Source organism: Salvia splendens, chromosome 7 (genome assembly GCF_004379255.2).
Source record: "Salvia splendens isolate huo1 chromosome 7, SspV2, whole genome shotgun sequence".
Classification (NCBI taxonomy): Eukaryota; Viridiplantae; Streptophyta; class Magnoliopsida; order Lamiales; family Lamiaceae; genus Salvia; species Salvia splendens.
In genome coordinates, this window is record NC_056038.1 from 33,199,176 (window position 1) to 33,217,305 (window position 18,130).

Sequence of the window (18,130 nt, forward strand, 5' to 3'; positions counted from 1 at the left end):
TTACGTTGACCGTTAGTTTTTAACGGAACAGTTAGTCCAGGACCAAAATGATTAAATTTTCATATGTTCAGGACCAAAAAATTCAAAAGATAATGTTTAGGACCAAAAACGTAAAATGACCATATGTTCAGGACCAATTTTGGCCATTACTCTAAAAAAATGTAAAATTATTACTCCTATGTTATAACAGATTGATTATTTTACCCCTTTGTTGATATCTTATCAACTACTCCCTCCGTCCGCGAATAGAAGTCCTGGTTCACTTTTACCATAAATAGTAATAGGACCCCACATTCCACTAACTCATTTCACCCCATATTTTATTTAAAACTAACATATACAAGTAGGACTTCTATTCCACTAACTTTTTCCACGTATTTTTCTTAACATTTCTTAAAACTCGTACCACAAAGAAATGAGACTTCTAATAACTGGCGGATGCACTAAGAGAGGAGAAGGGGCTCAACTCCCTACCCAATTTTTTTTCCTTTTTTTCCTATTTACAAATTTTTCAAAATTTTGAAAAATCAAGTTCAACCCTCACCAAATTGTGGAAGATTAAATCGATGGAAGCTAGAGGATAAAAAGGGCTGAAACTTAAATTTCTTAAGTGGCAGAGAAATGGTTTCCCGTGTCTTAAGGAAGAAGAAGATATACATGCCCATAAAAATAATGAGTACTTATTATTATCATTATTTAATTTAACTTGTTTGAGTTAATGTACAAGACTCTGACATAAAGGCGTGCCTATAAGTAGGTGTGTAAACTTCTACTGCCTCTACTTTGAAGAAACTGTCCACGTTTCACTAATATTTTCTTATTCACATTTTATTATAAAATTAATATATAAAAATAATACTCACGTTTCATCATTTTTTTCACTTAATTTTTTTATATTTCTTAAAACACGTGCGGAACCCAAATGAGACTCTAAAATAGAATTGATGGAGTATTTTTCTTTTGTATCATGTTTCATGAAAAATTGAGAATAAGAAAATGAATATGTAAATATGATTGTTTCATTCTTTTGAATAGGTAGTGTTTCTGTCAAAAAAAAATTATTTATGCATTTTTTAGTTTTTGTGATTATATTTTTTTATATGCTAGTATTAATTCAATCCTTCCTTTTGTTGTGGGACCCCATTATCTCGGTGTATATTTTAAAAATATAAATATAAGCTATTTAAAAAAATAGAACGAGAGTCTTATTTTTATATACTCCATTATTTTTATAATAAACTCTAAGTAAAATGAGGTAATATGATGCATGGTCCATTTAAAAAATAGTAAAATCAAATGAAAAACATTTAATATTTGACATTTCACATAGAAAAATGGAACATATAAAGATAAAATATTTTTTTAACAACATAAATTTTGATTATATAAAATATAGTGGAGCCCCTACTGGCAAAAATTTTTGCGTCCGCCACTGCTCCTAATGGCGGACGGAGGGTGTATTTATTGAAATCCATGAGTTTTATTCTCATCCACTCATTTTAAGATCTAATGGTGTTAGATTGGTCTTAGTTGTAGATTGGTTATTACATGTACTTACCCACTTACTTTATACTCTCAATTAATTAAGGTGGTGTTCGATTTGCAAGATAAAATAACACCAAGATACAATTTAGGATTGAGTTATGAGAATATTTTAGTCATATGGGGTTAGCTATGACTAATTATCCCATGATTATCCATCTAAGATTGAGTTGTGAGGTTGAATCTCATGAACCAAACACACAACAAATTTAATCCCGGATACAATCTTGCAAATCGAACACCCCTAAGTTGACAGAATAAATAATTTGAGACTGAATTAAAATATTATAAATTCAAATTCAATTCGATAAATTTCCAATTATAACACAATTTGATTTCACTATGTTAAGCACAAAAGCTTTTGTAGTGAATAGAATGTTTTGGGCTTTTATAGTGCAGCTGTGCAGGCCTCCGAATCTCCAAGTCTCAAGACAACATATTATTGGCACTTAGGCCCAATGGCAATCGAGTAGTACTACTTTTTATTTGGGCCTGATGTCAATGGGCTTATTCCAACAATTTGACGTATGAAGTTTTAGAGGCCCATAATATTTGGCCCTAAGGTCAATGCCATGTCATAATAGCACATAAATACATGGCGACGAGATCACGACTAACTAAATTAAGGCATGAAAATAGGCTGTTAAACATAATTTCTCATTTATTAACGATGATGGCCGGGGTCCCCTACTTGCTCTCTTTAATCTTCATTAATTCTTCTAATTTAAGCCCTAGCCCGAATTAAATAATCACATTTGCCGCCTGTTTCAAGTCAATGTGTGGGGGTCCATCCTCTCATAAATTAATACTAATGTGTTCACAAACTTAAAAGAAATACTCATATTAACATTAATCTTAAAATATGATCATGTAAATAAATAACGAAAAATAAAGAAAGTTGGGATTTTAAAATTTCCTTATCGAGAACTGCAGAAGAATCGATGTAGTGTACAAAAAATGAAGAAACAGAAGAAGAATTAATAATCCAGTACAACATTCAATAATTAAAATGAGGAGGACTTTTGGGAGGGATTTTAGGTACTGTTGTTTAATTGTCCGGTCCAAATCACAATCAAGCTCAATCAATATAATTTATTAAAGGGGGTCAAGGTGATAATTATTAAATATGATTGCAAATTGACTGATAACCATCCGGCATTTATAGTATTCTTGTTACTAATGAAATCTATCTCTTTGTATTTTTATGCATGTATTTTGTAAGACATGCAATGTAACATATACACCAAATTAGTCACCATTCCTTTTAAACAATTCCACTCTTATGTAAAAAAAAAAACAATTGCAGGGGCCAGGGACAGATAAAATTAATTTTCATTCTTTTTTTACGATTAACAACTTATCATATTGTTAATAATTTATAGTACTACCTAACGAATATGTGTTTAATTTAAAAAAATGAGACGTGGTGACATCATTGCATTAGCAACACTTTTAATTAAATTAACTTGTGTTAAAATTGCGAAACAATGAAAAAACCATGCATTACTTTTAGACTTAACCCAATATAAATCCGATATACTAGTATAAAAAGAAAATTACAGCTGTGTGTTTATTATCAATTTATCATGCCACTCAATGCAAAAATTCGGCAAATTAACATAAACAAATTAAATTGCACAAAAAAGACTAAGTACTTATAAGATCTGACTACCATGCTCTCGAGCATACACGGTCAGATCTCAAGTACTCAGCCACTTTCTACATAATCTTTGGTGTACACACATTATTTCATCACCTAAATATGATGATACAATTTACTAAATAAAAATAATTGTTTAGCTAGGTTGCAGTCGATGAATGAGGGGTTAAAGCAAGCGAAAGCTTCGTGTTAATATCCGAGTAGTCGTTGCCATCTTTGCTGCTGCTTAAACTGAGGCTCAATCCCAGTTTTAAATCGGCTGGAAACCACTTCTTCTCCTCATTCATCTGTAGATTAACAATTATGGTCATGATTAAGCTAAACTAGGTTTATTTAATTTGTTAATTACCTGAATTATATTCTCGAGATTGAGCTTGGAGTTATGAGACGCTAAGAAGCTCGATTTCTGATGATAATTGATCCGGATGCTGTCGATAGAATTACTATTCCAACGAGAATGTGGTCTTAAATTCCAAATGTTGTTGGATTTGGAGATTTCTTTCTCTTTGGATTGATCTTGGAGCCATCTTCTTCCTTCTAGGATCCGGCTAGAGATAGACCGTTTCTCTAGGGTTCCGACCTCTGAAATTAGTCCCGGTCCAACCCTAACTTTTGGTTCGTGGCGATAAGAAGACCATGGATGATACCTGCCTTGTAATGAAAATAAATGTGATAATAGTATAATTAAGTGAAATTTTATTTGGTCATGAAAAGAACCTGTAAGAAGAAGATAAGGGTTTGATCTGATGATAATTGTGATCAAGTTGATTATTCGAATTCCTTGAAAAGACAATGCCACCATTCTCCATTCTCAACTCATGAAATGGCCTGCATTTCTCAGTATAAGGTGATGATGAGCTTGAGAAGTAGCCTCTCCCTTGGATATATATCCTATTTGCTTGACCTATTACTGTTGCATATGCAAATATTCATAAAAATTTTCTCAAAAATCAAACTTGATTTATAAAAATGAAATTAAACGTACCTCGTCCGGATTCATCGAGCTTCTTACTTCTATACATCTGAAATAATGATAATATAATTATGAGAAAAAAGGAAGTTTAAGAAAAAAGAGATGCTATTTAATTTGAAATGCACCTGGAGATGACTCTTGACATGAGAGATGCCTATTCCTCTCACATTCATCAATTGAAGCACTGCTTTCGGAGTAGCTCCTGCAAAATATAACAAATCCAAGATTGATTACATCACATATATATTTCATATAGTAGTTATGTATGTATATGATGTAGATGAACAACTTACTTTCTTGGCCACCTAGTCTTTCAATGGCATGGACAAAGGAGAGATGAAGCTCTGGAGTCCATCTAAGCCTTGGCATCTTGGATCGGATGTATTGTCGTACTGCATTCTTCTTATCCTTGCCATCTCCGTTGTCATCCTCGGATCTCCCTTGCTCCCCTTCTTGAATGCTTATGCCTGACATTTCAACCATGGGATCCTCCACTACATTGTTGCTGCCGGCATCCTCGTTCAAGTCGATCGAGGAGAGGTTCTCCGATGAATCTGATGATGCTGCCATCTTCTTGTCTTCTTCTCCACTCAAACTCATCTTCTCATCACTGTCGATCAAGAAGAGGTTGTCTTGGGATTCAATTGTCTTAAATCAGATCAAATTAAGTTAAATGTGTCATAAAAGATTAACTAAAAAACATACACTTGAATTATTAAAACAATAAACAATCTTGACTAAAATTGATTATGCATGTAGTATGATTGTGTATAGCTTAATATGACTACTTGGCACTAGAGCACTGGATTATGGGTTTATAGTTTTTTTACAGATGGCTGAGGGGGGGACATTTTCAAATAATTCGTTATATTAATTGTTTCATTCAGCTTCATTGATGGAAGTAGATTTGATTTAAAAAACTCCAAATGGGCAGGTGAGACAGTTGAATATATATGCAGAATTGAAAGAGTTTGATTATACAGATATACTTAAATCCACCCTCACCCCACCCAATAAAAAAATTAAAGGACGAATAAGAGAAGCAATTTGAGGGGGCAAAAATAAAGAACTACTAGTTATTTTCTGTTTTTTCTCAATGACATTTTATTTCTCCAGATTAGAGTAATTGTAACTTACAAAATTAAAAAGCAGTGGAACTCAGAATTAGAGAGAGACTGAGAAAGCGAATTTCAAATTCCCATTAATTATTGTTATTTTCTAATTGTAGTAGGAGCATAATATTTGTACCTTCATTATTTGCAAACAAATATCTCAAGATATGGGGAAAAGGAAAACCCTAAAATTGGGATAGAAAGAGGCAGGATGACATGCAGCCTACATGAAATTTAACATGAACACATATAACTTTATAAATATCCTACCTAGAAAGGATGATATCTTCAGAGATTAAACTCTCAATTCTATGAATCAATTTTTTTTAATCTCTTTTGTTTTTAAAGTTCGAAAAAGGTTCATGGTCTTTGATTCGAGCAATAGAGAAGCGTCAAACCAATAACCATTCAAGATACAGTTAGTTCAATAAATGATTAAAATTCATAGGGGAAAAGATAATATATTGGTCATCAAATAAAAAAGAAAAAGGCTAAGACCAGGGTTTCTCATAAAGTAAATATTTCAATCAAGATATATACAAACCCTTGAGATATTCGATCTTCTTGAGTTTGCAGATAATCGTAGTTCCCAATCGGACCGACCTGGCAGTCAGTTCGTTGCTCTCTGACAAGAGAATTAAATAAGGAAAATCAAACCACCAAGATGATCATATTGGAAAAAATTTGGATCAAGATGAGGGATGGATGAAGAAGAGTTAGAGAGAGAGAGAGAGATGAGATTGTGAAGTTTGATTCAACAATGGAGTAGTGACTATTAGTCAGAATAATGAGATTTTTACCTAGACTTTCATGCATAATTGCTGGGGGGTGGGTGTAGTTTCTTAATGGGGAAAACAATGAAAATTCAACAATGGTCGGACACTCCACTTGTTGTCTACTGTGTAATAATGTAATAATTCTTGAATTATGGATACAGATGAAGAAGGGGTCCATTGGCTGTTGAGTATCATGTGACTTTCCCTAAAACATAACACCTTTTTTTTTCAATGACAGTTGTCTTATTTACAAATACTTTTTTCTCTCCTATTCATGTGATTATCTTAATTACTCCACTTTGTTTCATCTCAGCTAGTGACTCTGCTGACTTTGGTTTATCTATTGATCAACAAAGAAGAAATTAAATCATCTTTCTTTCTGGGCATTATATGCTTTCCAAGAAATGTGTCACTTTGAAAATGGATTCCCTGTCAACCTTATCTTACCTAAAAACAAAGACTTTCTTTCTGTACAATGTGAAATCACAATTCTCTGTCCACATGTGCTTCATTTCATATTTATCATTATTAGGGTTTCCGTAAATCAAGATCAATTAAATAATAGAGGGAACATTTTTTCGTCCGCGAACTTTGCTAAGGTATCAATTTTAGTTCATGACATTTAAAAATATCTTTTCAGGTCCATTAACTCCAATGTTATCGTTTAAGCTACTCTTTTACTATTTCAAACTTTTTTAGATGAAAATACCCTCAAGCCTATGAAAGGTATTTCAGTATATTTACTCTCTTCTTTACTAAAATATTTAATTTTATCTCTCTTAATTTTTTTGCGCTCTTTATTAAAAAAATAAGGAAAAAATGAGAAAAAAAGAGGAAAAGAGAGGGGCCAAAAAAATTAAGAGAGATAAATTAAAACATTTTAATTAAAAAAAAGAGAATAAATAGGCTGAAATGCCCTTTATGGGCTTGAGAGTATTTTTGTCCAAAAAAATTTAAAATAGTAGTAGCTCAAACGATATTACATCGAAATTAATGGACATTAAAAGTTACTTTCAAGTGTTACCGATAAAAATTGATACTTTGGCAGAGTAACACATACGGCCAAAAATATTGAAGCGTATTTTGATGTGTCATCATCTACGTTTTAAACATTAGGACATTCGGGATGCGCTTGTGACCATATTCACTGAACATAAATTTGATAGAAAAAAACACTTTACACTGCAAATAATTAGTTTATATCTTAAGTAAGAAAATATTTACAAATTTGATGAATGATATATATATATATATATATATATAGAGGGAGGATTATTGTATATTCAAATAAGAACATATTATATGCTAACTAATTAAGAAGTACTCAAAATTTGTCTCACACGGTACAGATTAGATCTTAAATGAAAATTTGAGCTAACTTGATAACATGTTTGGACCACTAAATTTTTATTCATAAAAAGATGGTCTACCATTATTGCAAACATATAGAGTAAGATATGTATTTCATAGCGTATATGCAAATATACTGATGATTCCGCGAATTTTTGATAATGATAAATGCTCGTAAAAATAAATTACGACACAGAGAATTTTACGTGGTTCGATTTACTGAGGTAAATCTACGTCCACGGGGAGAAATGGGGGCAGGTTTGTATTGCTTGATCTGCGAATTACAGCTTACAACACAGACTTGCTATATGATTATTTCTCTAGAGAGATTCTAACCCCTTTCTACCAGATCTAAGTTCTATTTATACATTGAACTAAGATCGTGGCTTACATCATCACTCTAGGTCGTGGAGGTCGTGTAGGTCATGGCCTAAGATCGTGGCCTGAGTTGACGCCACGTGGTAGTGGGTGTGTTGGAAGTTGTGGAAATCCTGCATGGGTCCACTAACTCCTTGTTCGGTCGAATACTGAGACCGAACTGCTTTGGTTGCCGATCTGAGAGTAGAGCTTGATGCCGACCTGAGAGCAGAGCTTGATTGGTTGGCTTTTACCGAGCTGTAGGCTGAGGCCGAACTCTTTGGTAATGCCGAACTCCTCCGAACTCTTTGGTAATGCCGAACTCATACTCTTCCTTGGGCTTTGGGCTGATGGGCCGTCACTGCTGTTGGGCTTGTTTAGTTCGTACCCCATCACTACCCCCCCCGAAAGACGAAGTGAATCACTTCGGCGAAGCGAGTCACTTCGGCATTATGGATAAAGGTACGGGGGAGGCTGACGTCAGGGGACGTGCCTTGCATGTGACTGCATTAAATGCGACAGTAAAATCCGGCCGTTGAATCCTGAAAAGGTGGGATTCGAAACGGTGCGACGATTTTGAAATCTTCGCCGAATCTGATAAATATGCTCTTTCTTCCTCATTTGAACACCTTTGCTGTTGCGTCTTCTATACTCTCTCTTTCTCGAGAAATTTTCTTCCGCTTTCAAGAGCTTCTTCAGACTTTCTTCACTTTCAAAAAGTAAGAAAAATGTCTTCTTCTTCTTCTTCGGTGTCGGGTAGCGGTAGGAAAGGGGATAAGGGGTCTTCTAGCCGGAAAGAATCCGGGGAGAAGACCGTAGAGTATTTTCACAGTATCTTGAGTAAGGATACTGTGATATCCCTTCACGAGAAATATTTTTTACCTGGGGGGAAGGCGGTGGTTCCCGACGATGATCATAGGGCTAACGACCCGCCGGAGGGTTATGCCACCGTTTACGAAGCCTGCTTAGAATGCGGGCTTCGTTTTCCTCTTCCCCCACCTTTTGTAGAGCTTCTTGATTTTTTTCAACTCCCTTTAGGTCAGGTGACTCCGAACTCTTGGAGGCACTTATCGGCTTTTGCTGCCGAACTGCGTAGGCTAGATAAGGATCTCTCTCTGAGGGCAATCCTTAATTTTTTCCAGTTTAAAAGGAAGGGATCTTGGTTTTACTTGATCCCCTTACAGCCTTTTAGGGCCTTCTGCAAAACCAAGTGGCCGAAATGGCAAAACCGTTTCTTTTTTTATAATAGGACTTCGGCTCCGGGCTTTCCTTGGAGAAGGCCGAAGTCCGTGATTCCCCATCCTCGGTTAGAACCGTTGGCCGAGCTCGAGGGCGAGCTCAATAAGATTCCTATGATTAGGAAACAGTATTCGGAAACTGAGCTCGTCAAGGGCGACCTCGTGTTCAATATCTCGTCTTCGGACGAAGAGGCCGAGGGTGAGGATTTCTCTTTATCTTTATGCTCTACTGCTTTAACGAAGAAAACTAACCTTGTTTTCTTGCTTTTTGGCAGTGTTCATGCTGAATAAGGCTATCCGAAAGTCCTCCGAGCTTGAGGAGCCGGAGAAAGAGAAGGCTACCAGCTCGGCGCCTGATGCCGAGAAGAATCCGAAGAGGCAAAAGACCTCTTCGGGTCCAAAGAAGCCGGAGTCGACTTCGGCAAGTAGGAAGGGGAGGACCCAGAAGCCCCCGAGAGCGCCAGAGAAAGACGTGGTCTTGGCGCCTCCTTCGGAGCATATCTGTGAGCCATTTTTATGGCCCACGGACTTCGCCGAGGTGAATTGTCTTCTTGATTCTTTGGCTTGGCTTCTGTCCTGTATTTTTGGTGCCCTCTGTTGACTTTTTTCCTTATCCATTTTCAGAGGAACGATATGCTCTCCAAGCTCGTCGCCGTCGAACTCTCCAAAGCGTCCAACGACTATGCTGAGATGCAGAGGAAATTGGCGGCTGCTTGTCACCGGGCCGAGCAGGCCGAGGCAAACTTTGAGAAAGCCAGAGCTGCTAGGATTTCGGCCCAGGATGAAGCTCAGTTTGCCAAAAACCAGCTCGTCATCCAGCGAGAGCAGACGAAACGGAGTGATGCTGCCGCCGTGGTTGCCCAGGGGGAGGCTCTCCGTGTTTACACGGAGAAACTCTTTTTGAGCAGCCAGTTCTCGGCTTTTGTCGGTAGTCTGGTAAGGCTAATTGCCGATAAGGGCGAGCAGGGGGCCGACGTCGTGCTGCCTCTGTACAGCCGAGAGATAGCAGCTCGGCTTCAGAATCTGCCGCTCCTTGAGGAGCTCGCTTCATCTTCGGTCCTGCTTTCTGCAGACCGAGTCCGGAGTTGTCGAGCTGATCGGGACGAGAACCTGGAGGCTATCTTTGCCTCCGTGGGACCCGTTTCACCCGCTTCGACTTACAACGGAGAGGGTGAGGCCGAGCCGCTGGAGCGGGAGGCCGAAGTCGAGCGAGCCGGGCATCCGGAGAAGGAAGCCGATCAGGAGACGCAGCAGATCGGCTACGGTGGCGCCGAGCAGGCTGGGGAGAGCAAGGAGGCAGAGGCTGAAGCTGAAGCAGATAAGGAGAAGGAAGCTGAACCTCACCGAGAAGGTGGAGACGAAGCTAGCGAAGTATGATTTCGTCTCCCTTCTCCTAGTTTAGTTTCTTCCTTTATGTAAAATGGCCTTGAAGCCCTCCTTGTATAGAAAAATTTTTTTTTTTCTTATGAATGAAAAAATTCTTCTTTCTGCTCTTGTGTCTTCGTATAGCCTTTCGTACTCTCTTACTCCTGCTGTGGTTTACTACCTGCTCGGTAAGCTGAAATGCCGAACTGACGTAGCTGCTTTGTATTCTTAACTCTCAAGGAGCTGGAGGTACTTCACTGGAAGCGGCTGTACTCTTCGGCTTTAGACGAAGCTGAGAAAAGAGCTATAGCCGATCAGACGAAGAATGACGAGCTTCTGGCTCGTTTAGTGAAGCTGGATGCCGATAATAAGGACTTAGAGTCCGATAAGAATGATCTGGAGGCCGAGCTGAATACGACCATTGCTGAGAGGACTGCGTACGAGGATTACATCCGTGTGCGCGGGGGAATGACCATATCAGATGTTCAGAGTCGAGTTGACGAACTGTGGGAGGAATATAATGTACTCCGGAGGAACAATGCGCTGGAGAGCTCGGCTTGCCAACAAGTCGTGACATCATTGCGGCGCTGGGCTTCTCGGTACAACATTGTTCTTTCTCGGCGCCCCTCCATAGAAAGATTCCTTCGGCATATCGTGCCAACAGATGCTCGCACTCCAGATCAAACCTTTGATTCACTTGCTCAAAACCGTACTCCAAGTCAGCAACGAACTCTGGAACAGCCGGAAACGTCAAGACGAGAACAGGCTGAAGTTCGTAGAGGAGCTGTGATTATGAGTGAGCAAGATCAACAAATGCTTCGTGAAGAGACTCTTCGCCGCCGAGGTGCTAGGGCTTCCCGGGCTCAGAGAAGAGGTGGCAGGTCGATTAGAGCATCTCGTCGACCTGCTTATTCTGCAGCTGCCTGGAACGCCCGAACTCAGCTTCACGAGGATTTTGTGAATAGATGGCTCAACTTTAGCAACCCTGGACAGTAGAATAGTCCTTTGTAATAGCGTAACGCCATCTTGTAGGGTAGCGGAGTTGTGTGCCGAACAAGATTTGAAAATGAAATTTTGTTTTTGTTTTCGCTTCTAACACTGTGTATTTACAGCTTAGCGAAAAAATTTCATCGTACTTGTCCTCGGTCTTATGAAGTAAACTTCTTTGACCGGACTTGTCTTTGGTCTGATGAAATAAACATCTTTGACCGGACTCGTCTTTGGTCTGATGAAATAAACATCTTTGACCGGACTCGTCTTTGGTCTGATGAAATAAACATCTTTGACCGGACTCGTCTTTGGTCTGATGAAATAAACATCTTTGACCGGACTCGTCTTTGGTCTGATGAAATAAACATCTTTGACCGGACTCGTCTTTGTGTTCTAATTTGGCGATTTTCGTCGCCGGGATCGAACTTTCCCTTGTCCTAATTCGGCGAGTTTTATCGCGTGGATCGGACTTTCCCAGTTAACCGAAGTGGTCTTATGCAGTAAACCTCTTTGACTAGACATGGTCGTCCTCGGTCTTATGAGGTAAACTGCTTTGACCGAACTTGGTCGTCCTAATTCGGCGAGTTTTATCGCGTGGATTGGACTTTCCCTTGTCCTAATTCAGGCAAGTTTTATCGCGAGAATCGGACTTTTGTTGCAGTTCGTTTCAGACGAAGTGCTTGATTCTTAAGCAGAATTGTGGTCTTGTATCCTCTTTAGAAGCTTTGACACACAATCGTGGGCTTGTTGCAGCTCGTTTCAGACGAACTGCTTGTTTAAGCTGAATTGTGGTCTTGTATCCTCTTTAGAAGCTTTGACACACAATCGTTGGCTTGTATGTTCTAAAAAGGGGATCAGCCTTTGAAGAACGAGATACCTCAGTTTTATTTGTAAGAGACGACACTCACATAGACAGACACAACGCACGTAGAGACAAGAACAAGTAAAAAACAAAGAAAACACATAAGACTGACTGACCGGACTGTCTCTTACAAATGGAACTTTTTGAGGTTGGAAACGTACCATGTTCGGGGTACTTGTGCTCCTGACGTGAGTCAATTTGCAAGACCCTTTGCCGAGGACTTCTGACACCCGATGTGGACCTTCCCATGTGGGTTCGAGTTCGCCCAGCTTTTCTGCTCGGCTTACTTCGTTGTTTCTCAAGATGAGATCTCCCACTTGAAATTGCAGCTTTTTCACCCTTTGGTTATAATACCGGGCTACTTGCTCCTTGTACTTGGCTGCTTTTATGCAGGCCAATTCTCTTCTTTCTTCGGCCAGATGTAGTTCGGCTCTTAGTCCGTCACCATTCATTTCTGAGGAGAAATTGAGTTCGGGGACTGGATATGCCGATCTCAACCGAATCACGGCTTCAGTGCCGTACACCATCGAGTTCGGCTCCGGTGTGACTTCGGTCATTTCGCCGGCCTCTGATCCCGGCTGCTGTGATTGCTATGCTTGATGGTGCCGAACTGATTGCTCGGCACTTTTAAGCGCAATCTGCGAACACACTTGCTCTTTTTCGATCACCTCGGATGACCGCTATCTCTCCTTTAGTGGAGAAGGTGTTCGGCGAGGATGCCTCTGATCGCTATGACCGGGCTTCTTTTTGTCTTCTCTAGATGAGCTGTCTAAAGACCGTTTTCGACGGTCTGCCTCATCGGCACGAGAAAACTTGTCCGCAATGTCCCACATCTCTTGAGCTGTTTGCGGACCGCACTCCACGAGCTTTCTGTAGAGAGCTCTGGGCAGGATTCCATTTTGGAATGCCGAAATGACAAGTAGATCATTGAGATTATCTACTTGTAGGCATTCCTTGTGGAATCTCGTCATAAAATCGCTGATCTTTTCGTCGCGACCTTGACGTATAGAAAGCAGCTGAGCCGAAGTGATCCGGGCTTCCGCTTTCTGAAAGAACCTCCTGTGGAAAGCATCCATTAGATCTCGGTAGGATCTAATGCTGCCTTGGGGGAGGCTATCGAACCACCTTCTTGCGTTCCCGATAAGCAGCTCGGGAAACAGCTTGCACATGTGGACCTCGTTGAGACCCTGGTTCGCCATGTTATATTGATAGCGTCCCAAGAAATCATGAGGATCCACGAGTCCGTCATAGGTTATCGACGGAGTTCGGTAGTTCTGTGGTAGGGAAGTTCGGGTAATATCGTCCGAGAACGGAGTCCTCAATGCTCCGTACATGGCGAACCCGACATTTCTTCGGTATGGAGGAGATGGAGTTCTCCTGTGATTCCGGTACCGAGGATTCTTTCTTCTGGAAGACATGATACTACTGCGGTAGTGACTGTCTCGTATGGAGGGAGAGGGAGAATCCGCCGTTTTCGCCTCCGGCTGCTTTTGGCTTCTCTGCAGGAAGGTTAAGAATTCCTCCTGCTTTTCAGCCAAAAACAGCTTGACAGCCTCGTTCAAATCGGGCTGCTGGGAAGACTCGGTGTGACGGCTTTTGGAGCGGCTTGTTCCTCCGCCATGAGAACTGGTGGTGGATTTATCCCTAGGCTGTTTTCCAGACCTATGGGATGGATTGGCTTCCTCCTGGTTCTCACGGGCAGGAATACGGGTACTCTGCGATCTGGTATGCATTTTTTGGGTTGAAAAAATGGTCAAAAATTCGCTTTATCACAAATTTGGTTCTCTGTTTCCCACAGACGGCGCCAGTGATGATTCCGCGAATTTTTGATAATGATAAATGCTCGTAAAAATAAATTACGACACAGAGAATTTTACGTGGTTCGATTTACTGAGGTAAATCTACGTCCACGGGGAGAAATGGGGGCAGGTTTGTATTGCTTGATCTGCGAATTACAGCTTACAACACAGACTTGCTATATGATTATTTCTCTAGAGAGATTCTAACCCCTTTCTACCAGATCTAAGTTCTATTTATACATTGAACTAAGATCGTGGCTTACATCATCACTCTAGGTCGTGGAGGTCGTGTAGGTCATGGCCTAAGATCGTGGCCTGAGTTGACGCCACGTGGTAGTGGGTGTGTTGGAAGTTGTGGAAATCCTGCATGGGTCCACTAACTCCTTGTTCGGTCGAATACTGAGACCGAACTGCTTTGGTTGCCGATCTGAGAGTAGAGCTTGATGCCGACCTGAGAGCAGAGCTTGATTGGTTGGCTTTTACCGAGCTGTAGGCTGAGGCCGAACTCTTTGGTAATGCCGAACTCCTCCGAACTCTTTGGTAATGCCGAACTCATACTCTTCCTTGGGCTTTGGGCTGATGGGCCGTCACTGCTGTTGGGCTTGTTTAGTTCGTACCCCATCACTACCCCCCCCGATTTACTGAGGTAAATCTACGTCCACGGGGAGAAATGGGGGCAGGTTTGTATTGCTTGATCTGCGAATTACAGCTTACAACACAGACTTGCTATATGGTTATTTCTCTAGAGAGATTCTAACCCCTTTCTACCAGATCTAAGTTCTATTTATACATTGAACTAAGATCGTGGCTTACATCATCACTCTAGGTCGTGGAGGTCGTGTAGGTCATGGCCTAAGATCGTGGCCTGAGTTGACGCCACGTGGTAGTGGGTGTGTTGGAAGTTGTGGAAATCCTGCATGGGTCCACTAACTCCTTGTTCGGTCGAATACTGAGACCGAACTGCTTTGGTTGCCGATCTGAGAGTAGAGCTTGATGCCGACCTGAGAGCAGAGCTTGATTGGTTGGCTTTTACCGAGCTGTAGGCTGAGGCCGAACTCTTTGGTAATGCCGAACTCCTCCGAACTCTTTGGTAATGCCGAACTCATACTCTTCCTTGGGCTTTGGGCTGATGGGCCGTCACTGCTGTTGGGCTTGTTTAGTTCGTACCCCATCATATACGTGGCTTCTGAATTTCCAAGCAAATATATAGTACTAGTTAGTACTACATGCTTGCTCTCTACGAATACAAAGCTGACATCAAGCTCTTCAAAAGTAGTTTTACATTCAAGCATGATCATTGTTTAATGATTACTTCCATCATTTTCATAATTTAATGAGACGTATCCAAGAAAATGCAGTTAAATTAAATCGCCATGAACTAGTTATTTTCACCCTCGAAGAATATCTCAATGCTTCCAATATTCGTAAGTTAATTGCATCACAGCTAGCTGCACATGGTCCTAATTAAAGAATGAACATTTAAGTGGAAATTGATGGAAATCTAACTGCAGTATACTTAGTCCATTTTGGTGGCAATTTCTATGTTCCAATTCAGCCCGGACATCATCACCTTTTGTTTCTTGTACGTTTATATCTATGTAAAACCTATTTTTATCATCCAAAATTCATTTCAATGATTGAAACCGCGACGTTACGAATTTACGATGACATGTTAAAGGGTAACCTATTGTTTATAGTATATAAGAAATTTTTTAAAAATCACCTAATTTTTATTTGTTAGAAATAAATATTTGAAATTTAATTAATAAATAAATACAGGATGGAAAGACAAGGTTAAATTGAGAAGATAAAAATATTGAGATAGGTATATACATATTGTTAAAGGTTGGTATAAAATTGACAAGTTTAAAATTACTTAATTATAAATATATTGTTAAAGGGAACATTTATTATGAGCGAAATGATTTAGTAATAAAAATATAAAATTGAGTAGTGAAAAATAAAATGACAAATATAATAAACTTAATAATAACTAATCCATCAAGTAAACAACAACTAACTTCAATTATTTGTATCATATCACTCCTTATTTGAAGTAAATTGAGTTTGTAAGTAGCTCCCAATTAACTCTATCAACCGATTGGGTGATTTAAATATCAAATATATGTGTCACCTGCATTTACCACGTCAGGCAATATTCGCGTCTCTTATTAACTAATAATTTCACACTGTACGGCACAATGCAGAATATATAATGAAATTTCGAATTGTGATTACTCACATTTGAGTACTTAATTTATAAGTATATGGAGTATATTTAATAGTAGACTAATCCAAATCAGTATAACCTGTTTGATCATCTGGCCATCGTTAGCTAGCTAGATATAATCTTGATTTTGAATTTCTAAATTGCTGTAGATTTGCAATACATTAAGGTGTTGAGTTAAATTGAGATAACGAAGCATTAATAGTGATGGTGAAGATTACTAGTAGATCCATAGTATTTAGTTTGTTCTTTATTGTTTTCGTATATATTCAAAGAAAGTTAGTAGTACTAAAGGACATCCGCAACTGGCTCTTTGAGTTGTTACATCTAATGCGTATATATATATTGCATCTGTCCACTATCATAGTTTTGATAATAGACGATGTATTTAGCTTTAATACATCATGATAAATATAGGAAGAAAATTAAAAGTTATTTGGTATTATTGTTATTGAAGAATAATGAGCCTCACGCATTATAGATAAACTTAACAAAAATAGAAGATATAATTTTTGTTAATGAGCAAAAATGAAAAAAACAAAACTAATGATTGCAAATATAAGTAATGAAGGTGATACGATCACATCTCAATTATTTAGTTATCTTTGATTCACCAAATCTTTCCATATATTGTTATCTTGTTCTATAATTTAGGGTATAGTATTCTAGTATTATAAATAGGAGATTATTATTATTTCAATTATTCAGTCAGTTAATGAAATGAGTATTTCGCCCAATTTGGCTTGAATCACAAAAATCCTAAACCAATTGCTGCCGACGGGAATACTCCCGCGTTCAGCCTCCCAAATTGCCGCCGACCCTCGAAGTAGGGCGCCAGATTATCTCCTTCGTCAGAGTTACAAACTCTGCTATTCCGTTGAGAGGAAAACCCCTCTTAACAGAAGGTGAGTCGTAGAGGGAGGTAAAGTTGGGGATGTCGATTGGTTTAGAAAAACTAAACATTCTTGAGGTATAAAAGATTAAAAAATATACGCAGTTTTTTAAAAAAATATAGTATTACTATATATTTCTTGTCTTCTCTTTGAAGAGAGAGTTGACATTCTTCTCATTTTAGGTCACTGGAATCATTCATGGAATTTATGTATAAATTTTTCATGGATCTCAACATTCAGCCAAATGTCATATGCAAAGTATTATTTAATTAATTAACTAAAATACATATCTATCGACCGTGTTCCGAGTTACTATATACTAGCAGTATTTTGTTGACGTGAGAATGCATGTAACAAAATTTCTTAATTTTATCCATAGTGTGCATAATTACGGTTTTGTATCAATAAACAAATAAATACTTAAATGCCAAGGTCTTCAATTCTTAATGAAATGGAAATTATATTGTTCTTCTTTGACGTGTAATTACTATATTTTGCCTATGAATTAATGTGGCATGGTAGGAATAGTTACCGCTGCTTGGTCAATGTTAGTTTTAAGAGTAAAGATAAATTGACAAAAATTGTATATACAAAATGCCCTTAAATTTTAAACCGGTTTTTATTTAAATCGATTTTCTTATAAACTACTTATTCCTTTACTTGATTACCCTTTTGTTATATTTGTTAAGTTAAATCACTACTAAATTACATGGATTATATATGGAAATATGAAAAATATTTATGACTAAAGCAACAAAATGGTGCCATTTAATTAGAGAAATTTTATAAATTGAAGTATAATAAATTTAGGTAGCCGATTTTAGTAGTGATGCATCATATAGTTTGCCTAGTCATTTTATTCCATCTGCTTGCAATTATATCTTATTCAGAATGCAATTATTTTTTATTTTTAAATTGCACTTAAATAATTCTAAAATAGATTGACAATATAATTATTTTATAATCTTAAATTAATTTCTTATAGA

General features: G+C 38.4%; 1 protein-coding gene across 2 annotated transcripts; it reads right to left on the reverse strand.

Moving 5' to 3' along the window:
• Positions 1–3,156: 3,156 nt before the first annotated feature.
• LOC121810238 lies at positions 3,157–6,161 on the reverse strand. Of its 2 annotated transcripts, XM_042211005.1 has the most exons (8): positions 6,088–6,161; positions 5,832–5,912; positions 4,469–4,785; positions 4,301–4,377; positions 4,188–4,224; positions 3,920–4,112; positions 3,552–3,849; positions 3,157–3,489 (listed from the first exon to the last, which is right to left on the reverse strand). In XM_042211005.1, exons 3-8 carry the CDS (start codon positions 4,773–4,775, stop codon positions 3,343–3,345), a joined length of 1,059 nt encoding a protein of 352 aa, XP_042066939.1. In that variant the 5' UTR covers positions 4,776–4,785; positions 5,832–5,912; positions 6,088–6,161; the 3' UTR covers positions 3,157–3,342. The 2 variants fall into 2 exon arrangements, with proteins under 2 accessions (XP_042066939.1, XP_042066938.1); XM_042211004.1 differs by lacking the exon at positions 6,088–6,161 and having other exon boundaries at positions 5,832–6,070.
• Between the last annotated feature and the right edge of the window lie 11,969 nt (positions 6,162–18,130).